This window comes from Columba livia, chromosome 1, assembly GCF_036013475.1.
Source record: "Columba livia isolate bColLiv1 breed racing homer chromosome 1, bColLiv1.pat.W.v2, whole genome shotgun sequence".
NCBI classification, from domain to species: domain Eukaryota; kingdom Metazoa; phylum Chordata; class Aves; order Columbiformes; family Columbidae; genus Columba; species Columba livia.
The window spans coordinates 173,597,900-173,617,998 of NC_088602.1; the positions used below are offsets into that span (position 1 = coordinate 173,597,900).

General features: G+C 50.6%; 1 protein-coding gene across 4 annotated transcripts; it reads left to right on the forward strand.

Moving 5' to 3' along the window:
• Nucleotides 1–4,292: 4,292 nt before the first annotated feature.
• On the forward strand, nt 4,293–13,463 carry C1QTNF6 (C1q and TNF related 6). Of its 4 annotated transcripts, none has more exons than XM_021282376.2 (3): nt 4,293–4,361; nt 8,638–8,875; nt 10,403–13,463. In XM_021282376.2, the coding sequence occupies exons 1-3, from the start codon at nt 4,308–4,310 to the stop codon at nt 10,948–10,950; spliced, it is 840 nt and encodes a 279-aa protein (XP_021138051.2). In that variant the 5' UTR covers nt 4,293–4,307; the 3' UTR covers nt 10,951–13,463. The 4 variants fall into 4 exon arrangements, with proteins under 4 accessions (XP_021138051.2, XP_005514723.2, XP_005514724.2 ...); XM_005514666.3 differs by lacking the exon at nt 4,293–4,361 and adding an exon at nt 4,510–4,744; XM_005514667.3 differs by lacking the exon at nt 4,293–4,361 and adding an exon at nt 7,595–7,761.
• The last annotated feature ends 6,636 nt before the right edge of the window (nt 13,464–20,099 follow it).

The following is a 20,099-nucleotide window of genomic DNA, read 5'->3' on the forward strand; positions in this document are numbered from 1 at the left end:
AACCTGCAGAAACTGAAGATCTTTCATTTAAACAGGAGTTAAAAGCATCGCAAGTATAATATTTTTTCTGTCTTGTGTTTTCTTCTCCTGCCCTACTCTGCACCCTATTCTTCAATAATAAATTGGGGGAGAAAATGGAGTTAAATAAGACTGGAGGAGGGAAAAGAAAAAGTTTGTTGTTTTTTTTTTTTTTTGTCTGAAATTCATGAGGAGAAAATAAGTGCTACAAAATTCTGCAAAGCATCATCATTGATTAAAAGGCTGTTTTTCATAGGAACAGATGTTTGGAATCACAGACCTCTGACCCCTGCTGCTGTCCTCAGCTCTGTCTCCCTCCTGGTGCATCCCCAGGTTTCTCTGTGGTAATAGCATATTACTCTGACCACCCTTGGGATCCCTCTCCTGTTGATGGGGTGGATGACTCTGGGCAACCTGGAGGCCACCGGGACTGTGCACAGTGGCTAAGTGAAATTCTGACTGATGTTCAGTGGGATTTGTTCCAGTCATATGTGGAAATGGATTTTTCTATTCTGGGTGCAAAAACACAGAGATAAGGGCTCCATCAAGCCCTGTACTGCATAAAAGGTTTTATTCCCATCACGTAGAAATGAGAGCTGCAGGACTAGAAAAGGCCGCAATGGTTTCAGCAGCATTGTGCAATGCCTCTTTCCAGAAAATGTTTGATCACAGACGGAATGTTAGAGGCACTGAGAGCTCATTCTGCCAGCTGCTCAGATAGTTTGTATGCACGTCAGAGTGCACAACAGCAGATATAGAGAGGCGTATGTATGTGATCTGTATGCATGCATACAAATGAGTATTTATGTGATTGCATCTGTGTATGTGTGGGTACACGTGACCGTGCAAGTGTTTATAAATATATATACATATTCATGTCTGCGGGTGCTTTGATTTGAGTATATCTGTGTGTGTGTGAGACCATATGTGGCCACCCACACAGACGCATGCACACCTAGACATGCCCGTACCTCTTGGCCTAAACACGAACACAGGAACACAACACACACAGCCCACACGTAAGCTAAAACTGGGAGATGAGAAACTGACCTTGCAAATGACCCTGCCCACACACGGACCCACCATACATGCAAAACCAAGCACGTTCCTGCCAACCTAACTGTGGCCTGGGGGAGCTTTGGACCCACTCAGTGTGACCCTTCTGCTCTGTAATGGATCCTCAGGAGAGAAACTGGAAGGGCAGTGAGTGACGACTGGGGAGGGGATCCAGGGTGCAGAGGCGAGGGTACGATTCCGGCTGTTACTAATACAGCCCACACTTAATGTCATTTAAAGCTGCTGTTAGGGAGCTGCTGTATTTGTCATCAGCAGGGAAACACCGCAGCTCAGCTCAGGCAACAGCAAAACTGTCCAGGACACATTCTGCTTCAGCTGCTACAGGACGATGGAACAAGGGCATGTGGGGAGGGGGCAGGAAGCACTGAATCAGTTGTTGAAATTGTGGAGCTGTTAGGAAAAAGAGGCAGAGAGATACAAGAAAGGGAAACACTGCTGAGAAGATGATGTTCCTGGCTCTCCTGAGGATGCAACAGAGAATTGAAATGCTTTATCTGCTTGAACAAGTGGAAAATATGCAAATATTTGCTCATGAAAACTTGGTGTTCTTTGCCATCCCAAGCATAAAATATGCAAACACCACACACAATGCAGCCGGCTCACTCAGCTCTCACTCTTACCACATCATGCACAAACACACACATTCACACACACCCGGCACATCAATGCAGTCAGCTAAAGAGATGTACCTGGGCTGCAGCATGTCCTTCTATATATGACGAACAGGACTGTATGGGAAGGAAATACATATGCTTTGATTGATGGCATGTCTCAGATTGCCCAGAGAGGTGGTAGATGCTAAATCCCTGGAAACATTCACAGCCAGGCTGGACCGGGCTCTGAGAAACCTGATCCAGCTGAAGACGTCCCTGCTCATTGCAGGGGGCTGGGGCTGGACTAGATGACCTTCGAAGGTACCTTCCAACCCAAACTATTCTACGATCCCGTGAACTGTGAATGCACAGATGATGCCCCATCACCTTTTCCTTAGACGGTCTTTAACCAGAGCAGCTGCTAAGCTGTGAGCGGGGGTTTGCAGAGAGGACAGAGGAACGTGAGCCCACCCAAGCCAGCAACCCGCCGTCGGTCACAAGAGCAGGACAAGCGGGCTGCCCGCCCTTTGCAGGCAGCCGGGCAGCGCCGGGGCCGGGAGCAGGCGGAGCGGGGCGCTGCGCGGCAGGTCCTGCAGGGGGCAGTCGGCAGCCGCCGGGCAGGCGGGCGGGGGGGGGCGGGGAGCTGGTGGGGGGGCGGCATCCGGCGGGGAAAACCGGGCGGGCGGGGAGCCGGGGGGTGGGCAACCGGACGGGCTGCGGCAGGGACGTGCCCGCTTGTCACACACCTGCCCTTTTCCCGCTTGGCAGTGTCTCGGGTTTGAGGCAGCGCCGTGCCCGGCGGGAATGTTGCACCAATGGTCCCAGCCACCTCTGCACACCTCACAGTGTGCTGACTGCTGGAACAAGGGATATTGTCGGGACTTTCATAGGGACCCCTCTCTCCAACACCACTATCTTCTTGGAAATCTCACATATTCACCATGGGGGTGTGTGGATGTGGAGATCCATGCAGAGCCCTCCGTTGGACCCTCAGGCATAACAAAAAGGCATCATACAGTTTCAGCAGAGATCTGTTGCTGTGAAAAGCATTGAGCTTTGCTGCACAGATACTGAACAACGACTGTGCCCCATGCCTTGAAGATGGAGTGATGAACACGATTGTACTGGATCAGATGGCCACAGAGCATGGCAAGACTCTTGCCCTGTTGGCTGGTTTTAGGACCAGACTCAGGACAGTGCAACCATGTGACACTGGAACCTCTCTGCTTCAAACTGACTTGGTGTCAGGGTGGTTCCCGCACTGGGAAGTACCTGTCACAGATCCAAGAGTTTCTGTGAGCTCTTAAACACCAGCTTCCCCTCCTTCTTGCCATGAAGTGCTTGTTTCTTTGGTGAGAAAGATCATGGACACCTGAAGAGAATTTCCTTTCCCTTACCACTGTCCACCTTTCTCAGCATTACTTGTGAGAGTTGAGATGCCCCCAGTAGTGACCTACTGCGGCTCAGGACAGGGCTAAGAGTATGTGGAGGAGATGGCAGCACAGGGGTAAAAACTCCTAGGTCTCCATAGAAGTGGATGGGACAAGGAAGCATTCAGATGCAGAGAAGCAGAAGGCTCAGCCGAAGTTTATTTTTAAGAACTGTTTCAAACAGGCTGCAGTGTCACCTGTTATCTCCCAGCCAGCCAAGCTGTTGGGCCTAGATGCTCAAAAGGCAGCAAAGTCTTGCTGGTTGCAGTAGGATTAGCGCTCGTAGTCAGTTGGCAGAGTTTGGGGTGGATACTGGGGCAGCTTCTTGTCTCAGTGGTCTTGTAGGCAGGCTCACAAGGTGGGGTAGGAGATGGGACACTCAAGTTGGCAAAGCAGCCTCTGGGGAGAGGGGCAGCCTGGGTGATGTGCCCTTAGCTGCAAGGTATCTCCAACTGACACAGCTTGTCAGTCAGTCTCTGATAGACCATTCAGCTGTGTCTGGCAGACGTGTGGTGTCTCAGACTAGCTGTGGGGGCAATGGGAAGTAGGACAAGTTCACACTTTCATTCTCAGTGCTGGAGACTGCCAGCTCTAGCAACAGCTTTGCTCCAGCAATGAGTACAGGTGAACAGCTCTTCCAGCTGCTCCTCAGCCACGTGGCATTTCAGCAATGCAGAGCAAAAAAATGTAATGGCTTTGCCAGGCCTTGATCTCCTTGTGAGACAGTCCAGGCTGCCTAGCAGCCCACAGCAGAAATCCCTGCTGGCAAAAGTGCCCTCAGACTCAGCAGCAACCTGCATAAAGCCAGGGAATGTGTTGTTCCTGGTTGATCCTGGCCCCACATGGGCACAAGTTATGAGAGAAATGTTGCCACGCAGCTGATGTCCAACAGGCCTGCCTGTCCTCAGAGACATACAAGATATTCTAAGCCAGCAATTTCATACTGTGTTGGTGCTCTTGGGTAACAAGGGCTGGCTGTTACATAAGCCTCATGCACAGCCGTGGAGCCCACAGGCTGGAAAAGATTTGTCTTCCCAACCCATTCTGCAGCCTGGTCAGAGATGATCAGTGATCCAAATATGGCTGAGGATCCACTGCTATTATGGGGTAACTTGGGGGCACCTGAAGCATAAAAGCTTACTGCCACCTTTCCATGTCTCACGTGTCCCCCTTCCCACTTGCAGGTACTATGGAAGAGCAAGCTGAAGGAACCCGGCTGCGGTTGGGCAGTGATGGAGATGAAGTAAGTGGGGAGCAGTGCCGCCCATCACTTCCCAGCTCTTGAAACATGTGAGCTCTCTTTCCAAGGGTAGCAAAGGCAGTAGCCAAAAGCCTGAACTTTGCTTCCAGAAGGAATCAGCTGTTTAGCTGAGCAAATCGTGATGCTGTGTGGGGCGGATGGAAGGAGGGAGGGAGAGCCAAGCCTGACACGGGCCAGAGCAGCGGGGGGAGGCACTCACAAAGGCCTTGGAGGCAGGATGGAAAGACAGTAATTACATAAGAGCACTTGGCGAACATCTGGCTGGAGTCAGCTGGACCCTGCTGGCCCTCCCTCCCCACGCTGCTACCCAGGAGCAGCTGAGGATACGGATAACCCAGCGTGGGACCCTCCGGAGGGGAGTGGAGGTAAGAGGTCCTCCGCTTCCCCTCCTGGCTTGCCATGCTCTTGGAGAGTGGGGCAGAAGGGGGAGGGAAGAGGGGAAAGGGAAGGCAGCTGTAGTGGAGGAGAAGCAGCCAGGAAGGGGAAGAGAAGTGGCTGTTCTCTGCCTTTTGTAGTGGAGAATACCTTTGTTTCAGAGGTTTTGGTGAGGGAGGATTCGTGGCGGGTGAGTGTGTGGGTGTTTGTGGGTGAGGCGAGTACGTGTGGATGTGTAGTGGGGCAGGGGGTCCACATGTGCAGCAGAGGAGCTGAGCTGTACACAGGGGTGGAAAGGGGAGGAAATATCAAAGTAATTTCCTTCCCTCTGTACCCATGGTAGAGAGGGTTAATAAGATGAAGGCAGTCACTGAAGGACAGCCAGACTTTATCCCCCTATTTTGCCCTGTGGAGGTGTTTGCAGGAGAAGGGTTGGAAGTGTAGAAGGAGGATAAAGCAGCTGCTTTGAGCAGGGATTGTTGCAGTCCAATCTGGCCAAAGCTTCCCTGGGCTCCCTCCAAGGCAGAGTGTGCAATGAGGGAGAGGGAAGACTGTTGAGTGTACAAGGTGCCTTCAGGATTGGATTACACTTAAAAGCATGACTGGCACAGGGTTATTGGACAGCATTTTCAAAACTGCAGTCCTTGAGCACTCGGCCACACAAGCCAAAACCTCCTGCAAATGTGGCTGCCCTGGCAAAATGTTGATGGTACAGCCAGTTCCATTCAGGGAACTGGCAAAAGTGTCTATTCTGTCATAAACTGCTGCCCAGTTGGGCAATACCACCAGTCTTTGTCTGCTGGCTCCCTGTGGGTCCCTATTCAGCTCAGACAAGACATTAAATATGAAGTCCTGCTCGTTGTCCACTGTGAACTGTCCTTGCAGTCAGATGAGACAAAGACAAAGGCCCCAGCTGGTGAGATCTTCTGTGAAGAATGCTTGCTTGGTTGTAAGCAACTCAGGAGTGCAGATGGAAACATGAGATGGAAATAAGGACAACAGCCTCCCTGATACCTGTTCCCCTTGGAAAGGTGGAGGAGGCCAGACATAAGGGCGAGAACTGCAAAAGGGGGTAATGTCATGCTTGGAAATAAGCCAGGCAGGAAAACCTGAGGGAGTGAGGCACTGTAATAATATTGATGTGACAGTGAGTAACTTTGTCTTCAGCGTCAGCCTCTGATTTTTCATGCACCCCAGAAAATTTATTTGCTTTCAATACTACTGTCAGCTGCCAAAATGCCCACCAGCAGCAGGCAGGAATAGACAATGCAACTGATCACAAAAAGTCACTTCTGTCAGCTGGCAAGGCTCCATTAGCAAGGGGTGTTGCCCTAAATTTTCACCCCTCATTTTCCAAAAGAGGAAACTGAGTCTCAGGCCAGACACAGGAAACTTGCAATGAGTCTCATTGCATGTCAGTGCTGGAGCCCATCTAGGAACTCATGAGCACAGCATCAAATTTCTTGGTCCTCTTCACGCTCCAACTGGGAGGCATGTTCACTCCACGTTAATTGAGCTCCAGGCTGACAGACAGCCTGAGAATATTTCCAGGCCTCCCAGCCCCCCTTCTTCCCTTCCCCCCAGCTTGCAGCGCATATTTTCCCAGAGTTTTCCGCTTGCTTCTCCAGTGGTTCTGGGGTCCTGCCAAACGCCAGCCACTCTCTGGGAAGCAGGGCCTCCCATTCCCAAACCAAACAAATGGGAGAAAGAAAACAAAAAAAACAAGTCCAAGCACACGTAGACACACATAAAACCCTTTCCCCTTTAGAAACCTTGGGGCCTTCAGCTTCTCTTAGAAACTGCAGGAGGCATAGTGCTGACTTGGCACTTTAGACCCCAAAGGAGAAAGTTATTGTCCATCCTTCCTTCAGCCTCTCAAAGATATGTATGTGCACCCCCACCAGGTACAAGTTCACAGATCAGGGTTGCTGTAGGGTAAGACCCCCAAAATCGTCTCCCATCCCCTCTCCTTCTGCAGCACAAGGAAAGTCTCCTTTGTGTGTCCTCACACTCCTCCTCCCCACCAAAACGCCCTCATTCACAGGTTCTGGTGCAGCCACTTAGTGCTCACGCCAACAGTACAAGTGTGTCTGCTTGGTGCCAGGCTGAGGGCAAAGATCAGGGCCAGGGTTTGCTCCTGATCCTCAGCTTTGCTGGCAGGCACCTCCTCACAGCAGGGCTGTGCTTCAGGCCAGGCACACCCCTCATATGCGAGCTGCTCAGCCGGGGACCTGACCAGGGACATGACCGGAGGATGACATACACGGAGTGCAAGGCTTGGGGCTCTGCCCAGGGAGAGGGGATGACCAGAGAGGGAAAAAAATGATGCCTCTCCCAGTTGGCAGATGAGCCTGCTAGAAATATCGTGCCTGAGGTGACAGGCTGCAGTGACGTGCAGAAGAAACTATGCAGGAAAGAATGGAAGATGAAGAAGTTTGGGGACTAAGAGTGGGACCGGCACAGCTGAAGAGAGAGGAGCGCCAGATGGGTTAAAGGCTAATGCATGGGAGAAGGGACTAATGCCAAGGAGTGAGGGCAGAGTGCTGCACCATCCCACCTGAAGGAAAGCCTGTCTCTTGCACGGATGCCCCCCACCTTACCCACCCTGAGATGCTCAGGGTGGGACACTGGCCTGCTATCTACCTACCTTTTGCACAGGGTACAGCAATCTGAGCTGCCTGCATTTTGCTGACCAGGGTTAGGCTGTTGGGAAGTGAAAAGGCAGAGGAAAAAAAATAAGGAAAAGGCGCTACCTAGGAAAGAGTTAAAGGCTCCGAAGCCCAAGACGGTTTGCAATGGAGAGCGCCCAAGGCCAGGGAGGGAAAGGGAGGGAGAGGAGCAAGGAGGGAGCAGGTCCAAGCCCAGCTTGCCTCCCAGCCAGCAGCAGCAGTGCCTGTGCCAAGAACCAGCTTTCTTAAAGCCATGGGCCCGGGGGCCGGCTTTGCAGGCGGAGGGGAGCCCTTGCGCAGGGGCTGGGAAGCGCAGAGGGGAGCCCTCATCCTCCAGGGTGAGCTGCCACGCTGTGCTGGGGTGCAGGCGGAGGGAAGGGGGGCAGAGGCTGGGAAAGGGGCTTTTTTAGCTCGCTTGCGTGTCTGTCTTTCGTAAGCGTGCTTCTCTGCAGGCTGCCTGCTCTGAGCTTTGCTTCCTGCACCCTGTGCGGCAGAGCAGCTCCCCTCTGGTCTGTCTGCAAGGGCCTGGCACTGCTGCTGCTCTCAGAGGAGCCAGCCATCCTTTCGGGAAGGTGCTGGGGTTTGGCTGAGAGCACAACTGAGCGCTGGTGGGAGGGACCTGAGGCACAGGGAGGGATGGGGTTTGGTGGGGGGAAGGAGGGGGCTGAAGTTCCTAGCCCGCAGGAGAAGGGGCCTCTGCAGAGAGATGTGGGTCAGACTCCAGCTGGGACAGGGGAGTTGTTTGGTTAGACTACCGTAAAGCGTGGATACCGAGTGACTGGAGGACTGGAGAAGCTTCTTCAGCCCTCCCATCAGATTTAGCAGCCTACCAGAGCATGCTTTTGCTAAAGGGGCTGTGTGGTTTGCCATGTCTCCTTCCTCTATCCAAGCCTGGGGACTGAATCTTCTAGTGGCTCCAGTGGTTTGCCTAGTGACAGGGTTTGAAGGTCAAATCGTCTTCCAGGGTTACCACTAGTCTCCATTGGTCTGGGCAGAAGGGCATGAGGCATCCTCTTGGGCCACGCAGTTGCTACTCAGATTGCAGCCTTGAACCTCCAGGGACTGCAAACATGTAAACTCCCTAGACAGGACAGTGCCATTTTGTCCCACCCTTGGCTCCAGCCATAGAAAGATATTCTGTGGTGATCTCTGCTCCATCCACTGTGTGCTCCCCTTCTTATACCTCATTCTGATGCTTCCTCGTTTCTTCCCAGGTCACCATGGACATAATCTACCTGCGCACACCCGTGGCCTTCCTTCTTCTCCCTCTTGTTGTGCTTGGGGCACCCACTGATGAACCCAACCTCAGAGAACCAGCCCCTGGTGCTTGCAAGCGGTGTTGTGACTCACTGGACTCTTCCACAGATGACCCACCACTCCCTCCCAGCCACCACCACTTGCCCTACCCAATGCCGGAGGTCCGTCCCTATATCAACATCACCATACTGAAGGGTAAGTGCCCATCTTGGTCCTGGCATGCAAAGGCCTGCTTGGGGACAGGTGGCACTGCAGTGGAGGTGACAGTTGGGCCACTGACATGCTGGTTAAGCTAACAAGCTGCTAGATGCGATCCTGGAGTGTGTGCCCACACACACTGTGTCTAGGGTCTAGATGTTTTGTGCTGTGATCAAGAGTAGCCTGGGGAAGAGGGAGCTCAGTGCATACCCATGCTGTAACCATTGTGTCTCAGGATTTTGTCTGCTACCAGCTCTTCCTCCCTGCTAGCACAGGAGTAGCAGTGTCAGCCTCTCACCAAGCTAGGAGGACACCTTCCGTGCCTCAAATTTCCAGAGTCCTGTAGTGTGTGAGGGAAGGAGCAGTCTCTACCCAGCTGCAAAATAAGCAGGTTTGGAGGGTAGTCGTTGGCACTCAGGGAACCTTCTTCAGTTCCACGGGTCACATGTATTTCAGAGGAGGGCAAGGGGAAGTAGCATCTGTTTGCAAGCACCTCCAGGCTAACTGGCAGTGACCGCCAGCTTGTTCCACCCTGCTGTGGCTGGCTTGGCTTATGGGAAAAGGTTCCTTATTTTAGACCAGCTCCTCCCTTCAGGGCTCCCCTTTTAGCTTTTGCTGCAGGCAGCTGGATCCTGCTCCTACTCACTTATTGTTGCACTTTGGTTCCTCTGGACTAGCTGGGCAGATGTTGCCCTTTCCATGAGCAGCCTGAAAATATCTGCAATCCATAAAAGCTCAGAAGGTGTCCAGGGTAGACAGAAGCAGGGAGTTGCAGATAGTTTCAGATAGTGCAGACCTGTGCACCAGTAATTTTTCAAAACCACACAGGGAAAGGACAGGAGGAAATGAACAAGGCCCCAATTTAGGATTTTCTCACTTGTGCTGGAGGCTGCTCTGACCCCCATTTTCTTTCTATACACAAAGTACATTCTGGTGCTCATTCTGCCAAAATGATGCCAGTGTTGTAAAAATACCAGCCCTCTAACTTGGACTGCACCATCTGCCAAGACCAGGTTGGATCTTTCCCCTCTGAACCAACTCATTGTCCCTCTCTAGTCATATTCTCCCATGGGCATTAGCACTTCTTGTCCTTCTCCAGCCTTCAGAAAGAACATGGTTCATATTATGTGGATATTTGCGTTGTGGGAGAGGTGTGTAGGAGGGCAGGGACTGTGGTAGAGGTAAAGGAGTGTGGTGAAAGAAGAAGAGGTCAGGAGCCCCAGTGGTACTTTGCACTGCTGGGCTCTGTCTCAGGCTGAAGTCTCCTAGAAACAGGTCCTAGTGCCTCCAGCAAGGCCATATCAGGTGGTGAGCAAGGTATTTACAAGAGACCCCCAGTCACACGCAGACCTGTGCTAGCTCCTGTCCCATGAAACACAATGATATTGTGACCCTCAGGAATGTTCCTTCTTCTGGCATTGCTCCATCGTTGAGCAATCCTCTGCCTCCTCATTGGCCTTTCTCACAGCCACTTCCGTCTCTCTGGTATCACACAGGAATTCTGTCCTATGCTGCTTCTTTTAGGAGAGAAAGGAGACCGAGGAGAACCTGGGATGCCGGGAAAATGGGGCAAAGAAGGACCACGAGGCGAGAGGGGTGCCCAGGGCCCGAAAGGCAGTAAAGGACAGATGGGCACAGCAGGAGACCCCTGCAAGCACCAGTACGCTGCATTCTCTGTTGGTCGCAAGAAAGCACTGCATAGCAGTGAAGGCTACCAGGTCTTGATCTTCGACACTGTGTTTGTCAACCTCTACAGCCACTTCGACATGTTCAACGGCAAATTCTACTGCTATGTAGGTGGACTTTACTATTTCAGCCTCAATGTCCACACCTGGAACTTCAAGGAGACCTACATGCACATCATGCATAATGAAGAAGAGGCAGTCATCTTGTATGCCCAACCCAGTGACCGCAGCATTATGCAGAGCCAGAGCCTCATGCTGGAGCTCCAGGAAAATGATGAGATCTGGGTGAGGCTCTACAAGCGGGAGCGGGAGAATGCCATTTACAGCGATGATGTTGATGTGTACATCACCTTCAACGGGTACCTGGTCAAGCCCAGCCTTGACTAACTGCCTCTCCTCCTCCTTGGGGCCTCTTTGGCCTTTTCCTTCTTCCTCTCTCTCTCTTTACTGCCCGTAACCACTGCAAATCACTTAGAAATGGGCCTGTTAAGTTTCAGGCACTGAGTGTGAAACTTGCCACACTGGGTCTCACCTCATGCTCTCTTGTAGCCAGGCCTATATCTGTCCACTTACAGCGTGACACTACCATCTCTCGCCCCCTCACCTCATGACCCCAACTTAGGTTATCGTCTTCTTCTAAATCTGCCAAAAAACTGTGCCTGGCATTTAGGGTCCTAGAGCAGGAGGAAAGCTATAATGCTGTTCCTGGGGATGCGTCTCTTCTTGGGGTTTCATACACAAGAGCCTCCTGGAGAAAGGGTTAGAAAGTCCCTGCCACCCAGGTGCATCCTGGCTCCTCTCTGTTCCAACTAAACGTGCCAGTTTTGCAGCCCACAACATGGCCCTGGTGTCATCTCTCACACCTGTAGTCTGGAGAGCAGACTGGGGTCTGATGGCCTCCTGTAGCACAAGTAAGATGTAAGAGCAGTGAGAGATGATACTGTCTTTCCAAAAAAGCGGACAGTTGGCCTTCTGAAGTGTGTTCATTGACTTTCCTTAGACACCCTTCTGTTTGGCTATAAAATCTGGGCCTGGTGGGGTTGTCTGCTGTGCCAGCTCTAGTTCTTCAAAAAGAATAAGAGCCAGACACTCAGCCAGACCATTCAGAGGCATCTGTCATTGAATCAGTAGAGCCCACCACTCTATTCCCACTACGGACCATAAGTACAGAATAAGAGAGAGAGCAACAACCCTACAAAACCTCCCTCCCAGACCTCGCATGCGGTGCTACTTGGTTGTGGTTCCCCGGCTGTGGAAAGTTAGTCCATACAGTGAACCCAAATCTGCTCTCTTTGGCAGGGGTGCATCCATCCATTGGTGTCAGCAGCCATCCCTAACACTCACTGATGTGAGGGAAGAGCCAGGGCTGGGCCCTGGCTCCCGTGTGCCATTGCGCTGGTCCTCCTGAAGGTGGTTCTCCCATGCTGGTATTGAGGGACTGCTGTTGCAGGACCTGAGCCAGAGGCTGCAAGGGCAGTTGCAGTTAAATCAGATCCAAACCTGTGCAGGTTGGCTCCTTCCTACCTCTGTGATGGAAAAGAGAGAGAGGTGAGATTACAGCACCTTGGCACAGGGTTAAAAACTTTCCTGCCACATGCTCTGTGCCCTTTTCTGGCAATCTCATCCGAGCAACTGAGAAAAGCATGTGGCTAAAACAAACCCTTGCTCTTCTTGTCAGGTTGGAGATGTCGCAGTGGGAAAGGAATGCCAGGGGTAGGATTTGTACTGGCCTCACGCTGCGCTCACTCACATCCCTCTGGGGTTGCTGCAGTCCTGGGGGGAGCAGATGAGGCTGACTCAGTACTTGGGAAACCTACTTCCACATGTTGTGATACTCCTGTAAACAGCAGTGCCAAGAGTTGTCCCTTTTTTGAGTCTCAAGGCAGGACAAGCAGGGAAAACTGTGTTTCTTCTCTGCCCATCACTGATGAGGAAGTCTTCTGCCTTACCTAGCTTCCGTGGTCTCATGATTAGCCACGGTCTCTGCCTATAGCACCTGGGACTACTAGAGCTCTCCCATAGGAGATACACATCAGATTATTATACGAGACTAGGTCCGGTAAACTCAGCCCAGGATGGTGAAGGCACAGGGATCCAGGCTAGATATTAAATATGAGCGTGAGAGAATTGCAGGACATTTTTCTCTCTTGCCCTGTTTACTTACCTTCCCTGCTTTGCTAAGGAAGCTGTACAGACTGGAATGAGTTTCAGGCACTTTCTGCCCTGGATCCTCCCCACCACGGTCACTGAGGCAATGAGTATAAAAACAAGGTTTCACTGAGGCAAAGCTGGATTTTTTTTTCCTGGGAAACATGATGATGGGATCAGGAGAACTAAAGGAGACTTGAGTTTTAGCCCCTCCGATAGCAGATCAAGTGTGTGGAATTGCTCAGAGAGGATTTCAGGCAGTAGAGGAGATGCTCAGGACAGAATCTCTTTCTCCTTTTCTGAACAGGTTGCAAACCCCGGTATTGTCTCTTTACAGTGTATAGCATCCCTGTGTCTCCCTGATGAGAAGCAAGCCTCTCTTTACACTGAATATCTCCAGAAACGAGCTCCCTTCTTCCTCCTGTTCTATTTGGTGTTTGAATGCCAGTGATAGTTCTCACATGCAACCCATGAGCAGCCAGATGGTGCCTGATGCGTGTGAGAGGGGAGGGTAGGGGGACCAAAGGGTATGTTTAACAGGCTTCTTGGTGCTAAACAAGATGTCAGTCCCTTGGTGCTAAATCAGATTTCAGGAGTATTGGATGCTTTCTGAAAGGTGTAGTAGGCTGAGTTGTAATGTACTGTGGAATTAATGGTGCTTTATGTTACAAAACCAAACTCCAAAACTTTTGTGTATATATATATATTTTTTTTTCCAGTGGTATTAAACTTTTTTCCCTAGTTGTTTTGCACTTAAGTCTGCTTTTACCTCCTAACCTATTCCTTCTGGCTCTGGTTATAACCAAATAGTGTCATGGAGAAGACAATGACCTGAAAGAGACAGGTACCAAGTCTAACTCATCTCTGAAACTTCCCATGGCAATCCTTGGCAATCTTCTGTTTGTTTCCTTTATGGAGAGCCATAACCTTAAATCTATGTACTACTTTGACACTTCTAATTATGACAACCCTCCTCTCCCTGCAGGGAAAATTTTACATAAATTCAAGGAAGGGTTCTTCGGAAATTATCAAAACAAAAGAGGGCAAAACAGTACCTTGTAGAGTTAGTTTTCAGGTACTTCGCTAAATCTATTGAGAAGGCTGGGCTAATGCTGGACTTCTTTTAAGAGGGATCAGACCCTTTATCTTGTGAAGTTTTGAGTACATCCTTATATCATGTAGTTAGTAAGCACGCGTTTTTTCCCTGTGGTGTTTCTATTTTCTCTGACAAAGAGTAAAAGCCAGGTAGTACAGATGTATAGGGACATCAAACTGTTGACTAGAAACTTTTGTTTGCTAACAAGGAGATGGGTGACAGTTCCAGAGTTAATCTGGCCACAAATATTTGGAAGACCTGGGTGTGATGGGAAAGGTTTGAGGGTCAGGTCAGAGGTGGAAAACAAGAGGAGATGCCCATATAGGACCTTCTGTTTTTAATTTAATTCATCTTCACATAGCTTCCCCTGTGTTTTGATGTGTACCAGGCGCTACATTTGGCAAGGAGTAGAAAACATAACCATACACATCCTTACAGGCCACTTTGTGTTAGTCCCAGAGCTAGGGCTATATATACATACCCTAGTAAACGCAATACTCTGACAGGTCGGCCCACAGCCTTCTTTGTGTTTTTTATTTACTTCTGAGGAACCAGGTAGAAACATGTCCTCAGGAAGTGCAGGGGTTACGCTTGTGCATGTTCTTGGCCCATTGAGGTGAGATGCTGGTAGATTGGAGGTACTTTTGTCACACTTACAAAAGGTGAGGAGCGAGGGAGGAGCGGAAATGTGTAGCCCAGATCTTCTAGAAAAGTTTTCTGTGATACAATCCTTCAGCCTGCCTGCTTGGAGAGTAAAGTGTCACCTGAAGAGTGTCTTCAGCCAAATTTCTTGGGGCTAAGATGCATGTGTGACAAATGGAGTGTGTAGCCAGTGCCACCCACCACACCGTGGATGCCCAGCTGGGGAGTTGCCACAGGTGAGGCTCAGCTCAGGCAAGGTGAAGCCTGCAATGCTGTTGAAGAAATGAGGGCTAAACCAGCTCAGACTAGCCCTGCTGCCTAGCCAGTGGGTGCAGCCATGCTCTGACAGCCACAAGATCTCAAGTCACCTCATTCACCCAGGGTTGGGTCCTTTTCCATGCAGTGGGGCTGCCCTGTGTTATGTGAGCCTGGGGAGGTGACAAGCCAGAACCTCTCTCTTGGGCAAAGCAAGAAGCATGCCCTGGAGTGGGCAGATGAAGCAACTACTCTGAGGGCTGTGCGTCTCTTCCCCTGAAAGACAGGTCCAAGTTCTGCTGGAAAAGGGTCTGCAGCTGCATCTCAAGCTTGTTCAACGTATGTGCCAAGGGGTTGGCCCTTTAAACTGGCTTCCTGCAAGTTTGTGGTCTTGCAGGTATGAAAATGGGGCAGTTGGAGAGGAGGTAAAGGGCAGGATATGGTGCTGTCTCTGGGGAAAGAAGCATGTGTTGGGACCAGCTCAGAAGAAGCTGAAGGTCTTGAAATAGTTCCCTTCCCTGTGATAGCTGTGGAAACGGAAAGAGAGAAGCAGAGCAAGAAAAGGGGTATAAAAAGAGACTTTTGACCCTGCTGTGGGCACTTGGACACAGGTGCACATGCGTGCACCCAAAGCTGCATGGAGTGCAACATGGCAGGACCTGGCGCTGCATCTCCATTGACCCTTTATCAAGGGTGGGCCTGGCAGATGCCAGCAGAGCCCCCACCTTGTTCCATCCTGTGCATCACAACTGGATGCCATCAATGGGCTGAACCTACCTCAGATCTTCTGTTGTTCACCTTTGCTTTCCCATTGCTGGCTGGGAGCTGCCATTGGGCCCAAATGGCTGGATGAAGACTCTGCCCATGTCTGCATGGGTGATGGGACACAGCTGCATCACTGAGGGCCATCGTTCCACCACCTCGTGTGACATGGCCCTCCTCTGACCACAGTGGGAAAACAGGCATTTGCTAAGCCATGCTGGGCTTCAGAGGTCAGCTCGGTGCTGCACTCTTGCTATGACACCCACACATGTACACGCAAACATACCAGCCCCGTATGGACATCTCTCACCTTCCTGCCAACGGAAACCATTGCCCTTTGCAAGCCTGGCCCGCTCTGAAGATGCTATCAGGAGGTAGGTAGAGGGGGGCTGAGGCTCCAGGCCTCTTCAGTACAAGCACAGCTCCCTCATGTCATGACATGCCTCCCCCCTTCTCCAACAAGTCCTCTGTGATCTCCCTCCCCACAGTTATACCACAGTGAGTGCCAGGGCAGAAGATTTAAATCAAAGGCTTCTGACAGTTTCTCAACCCACAGACCAGTCCCATCTCTTGAGTTTGTGTCATTTAACTCACAAATGACCAGGGAATTGTTGTGAAATCTCACACCTTTCCCAGTCTGTGTGCAATGAATAAAACGGGAAGGAGCAGAATGGAGAACTCTTGGGCTGGACAAGCTAAAGAGGACAGCAGGTCTCCTGTCTAACAGACACTGAGCCTGTAGACATCATTTTCACTGCTCTGGTCCCTTGCTCTAAAGTCCTGACCACTCTCAAGGTGTCTGACATAACAATGTCCTAATGCGAGACTTGGGCAAACATCTTCCTTGGGGTACCTGAGGCTCACTGCATCTTCCTGCTTGCCCCACACATGCTTTTATGGGCTCCTGGCATTCTCTCATTTGCCCCAACACACATGTTTTTCCCCCATCACATGTACTGAAGTAGTGGAATGGAGCAGAGTACTAGAAAGGACATTCCAGGCAACCAAGCCCTGTCCCCTGCAGCCACAGGCAGGAATTCAGCAGATCTTTTGGGCCAAGGTCCCACAGAATTACCATTGCCTCAGTTCAGAACACCTCCCAAACCCTTGCTTTGCCCGGCTGCCACTTCTCTCCATGTGGTATGAGGGTGGCATTGTTTGACTCTCTAGATGACTTATGCAGGTTTTTACAATTGTACCATCTTTGAAGCTTGGTCCTACAAGGCTTTGAAATGTTTTTGGTTTGTTGTTTTTTTTTTTTTCTTAATTCCATTTATTTGTGATAAGTGAGTCTGAAGCACTCCACTGACCCTAGAACAGGCTCACTTCTCCTCCCCCATCCCCAGCTCTGCCAGCTGTAGAGGCAGGACAGCTATGGCTTCATTGCAATGGCTGGACCATGCAGGGATCGTGGTGTGATAGCTCAGCCTGTAGCTCTCTTGTCCAGCAGGGTGGCAACCTGAGCTCCAGGGAAATGGACACGGGATCACTGCATTGCTTTGTCTTTGCTGCAGTGCTTTTTCTTCTTTTTTCCACTCCCCCCGCCCCCACCCCTTTAAACTCCTGTGACAACCCTGCTCAGCATTGCGAAGGGCTGTGCAGAGAGCTCTCTGAGTGCAAAGTGCAGGGGAAGCAGTGGGAGGGTCAGGTGAGGACCGAGAAGGGCGAGAGGAAAAGGTCAGTGACGCAAGCCCAAAGCGATGGCTCTCAGCTGAGCTGCTCTGCTCTTTGTCCGTCCGCAGTGCGCTATTTCTATTCGGCAACAATTCACACATCTGAGGACCACAACTCCTTCCACCACCCACGCTCTTTCCTCCCCACTCACGGGGGCTGAGGCAGGGGAGGGGGGAAGGAGGGAGAGATACTGCATCAGGCTGCCAGCACCATCTCCAAGACCTAAGGGAAAAAAACAAAACCAAAAACAAATAAGCAGTCCTTTTCAACAGCCACCTTCCCTTTGGGCACTGAGCATCCCTGATGAAGGAACCTGCTAGCTGAAAAGGAATTGGGGAAACAGGAAGAAAGGGGGGGATCCTTCCCCTTGGGGTGCAGGGAATGTCAGCACTGGAGAACCATACTGATACTCTTGTCCTTGAAACATAAAAGCAACTGTGCTCATTTCCTCTTAGAAATAAGGTCTCACCTGGGTAGATCGTGGCTAAGGGATTGGACCCTGGTGCCCGTGGACACATGTCCTTGGCCTGTTCCCAAGGTAAGCATTCAAGTAGAGCCAAGTGCTTGATCCCCTCTGTGTTTCCCCACTGGGCTGCAGCTGTGCGTGCGTGTGTGTTTGTGTGTGCCAATGTGTGCACAGGTGCAGACAGAGGGCATTCCCCCCCCTGACCTTCTCTACAGCCTGCTCCCAACTGTGTGGCACGGCACCCTCCTAAAATAGCCCTCCCTGTCCCGCTGCAATCATTCGTTTGAGCTGCAGGGACAGGGATCATGAGATTATGAAATGCTTCGGTGCTCTGTGCCCTTTTCTGCTGAGGGAGCAACAAGGAATGGAGATATTCAAAAGGGCATTCTCCTCCTGTTCGTGCATGCTGCTCTCAGGAACAGATGAGGAGGAACGTTACACACTGGTACTGTCTTACTCTCAGGGAACCAAATCCCATTTCCCCCAATACCTCCACATCCCATTTCCCAAATACAAGTGCAGTCAATGGGACAGATGTGGTGAGCTTCAACTTTGTGCTATAGCAACGAACCTGAAATGTATCATACGTAAAGGGCTCTGTATCACATCTCTCAAGGAGCATCTTCAGGCTCCTCAGAGACCATAGTGGGGCAAACAATAATTTCCACACTCTTTGTTTTTCCTCCAAGTGGTGGTCTTGCAGTGTTCATCAGGATCTGACGAGTAGTCTCCAGTAACAAGCAGCCTTTCCTACTCTAGTTGCCATAGCCGGAAAATGGGCTCTTCAATTGCATACAGCCATACCCAAAAGCTTCACCAAGCCACAGAGCCACTCTGCTGCAGGCAGTTCACCTGTAGGGCTCCCTAGGAAGAAAAGCACTCAGAGGAGGGAGCCCACAGCTGAAACTCTGACAGAGGTGGGCTCTCAAGAGGGATGAGGAACCCTCTGGGTTGACCTGTTTCACAAGGCAGTACATCACTTGAGGGATTGAAGTGCTCTCAAGTCTTTGGGTCAGGTTGTGGACCTGGACTTCACCTTTCCCTGCCATTCCTTCCATCCAGGCATACTGATTGGGTCCATTGCCTTTCTCATCATATCCTCTGCCTTCTAAGAGTGGGGAAGAAAGAGTAAAGTGCTTATGAGCAGTGAGGTTGAAGGGGCAAATGGGGAGGGCTGAACCTGAGAAAATACAGAGCAGGGGAAGAAATTTTCTCTCCTGATTGAGCCCAGGGGAGAGACAGGACTGCAATTCCTCAACATCAGTCTGTAGGGAGAGAAGCATCTGCCTCCAAACAAGTAATTTCTGTTGAGGCATTTTAATGACATGAAAAATAATAATTGCCATAGTCGCAAATAAGTAACACCCAGAAGAGCTTCAGGGAGAGCAGGGGATTGGCCTTTGGATAAGCGTGACATCATCAAGCATATTTTAAAACAAAATCAACGATCTAATTAACTCCCTTCTAGAAACTGCTCAGGCATAGAAATGAAGAAAATGGAGGAGCAAGGAGAGCTCTGAGCAGGGCGGGGGCAGTTGTTGTAATGGATTTTTCCTCTAGAGAAGGAAGGTAAATGTGATTAGGTTGGGAGCGGGCTTCGCTAATCAGAGCACCTGAGGGTTTATTCCCAAGCATCTGCTTCTAGTATCATGTCTTGCCTTCAAGCACTTCTGAATGTACAATAAATCTCAACATTCTTCCCAATTTATTAGAAGCCATCATTGCTTCATATTAGGTTTGTCAAGCATTTTCATACAAGCCCCTCTAACTTTAAATAGAGAGAGATGTAACACATTGGCAGGCTGCAAAATAGAGCAGGGCTTTATCTTTCCAAGACTGCCCAGGGTAACAAGGTAATAATCTCCTTCAAGGACGAGAGCAGTCACTGGTGCTGAATAGCAAATTGGCCAGTGTTCAGGTTGTTAACTTGTTCGGGCAGAGATTTGGTATAAGGTTGGTCTCCGAATCCGGTGCTGCCCTCCTGTAAAACATATAACTTGCATAGGTGCCCCCTCTGCAATACAGACCTGTGACCAAGTTTATGAGGCACACTGGCCATCCCTCTGCAGCATTCAATGCAAGGAAAACCCTCAAGGATATGTGTAGGCACATTTTAATACTAGAAGTCAATAATGTCCTCACAGACCTGGGCAGCAGACACCCATCTGTGATGCAGGATCAGGTGCCTTTTCTGCAAGTCTCAGTTCTTAAAGATGGGAAGATGTTCTTTATGCCTTTTTTTTTTCTTTTCTGCTGTGGAAACTGAGACACAGAGAGGATGTGAGAGCCATACAAATACATCAACAGTCCCACGGGTACACCACCTTCCAGTTCACACTGGTGAGTTTTCCATTGCAGCTGTGCCAGGCTAAAGCCACCTGGGTCTGAGCAGCACTTGTGGCACCACAAGCACCCATCGAGGAGGTACGCAACCTCACTTGGGAGCTCTCTGAAGCCTTGAGTCTGCTGTGTGGGCTTTGAACTGGAGTCCTG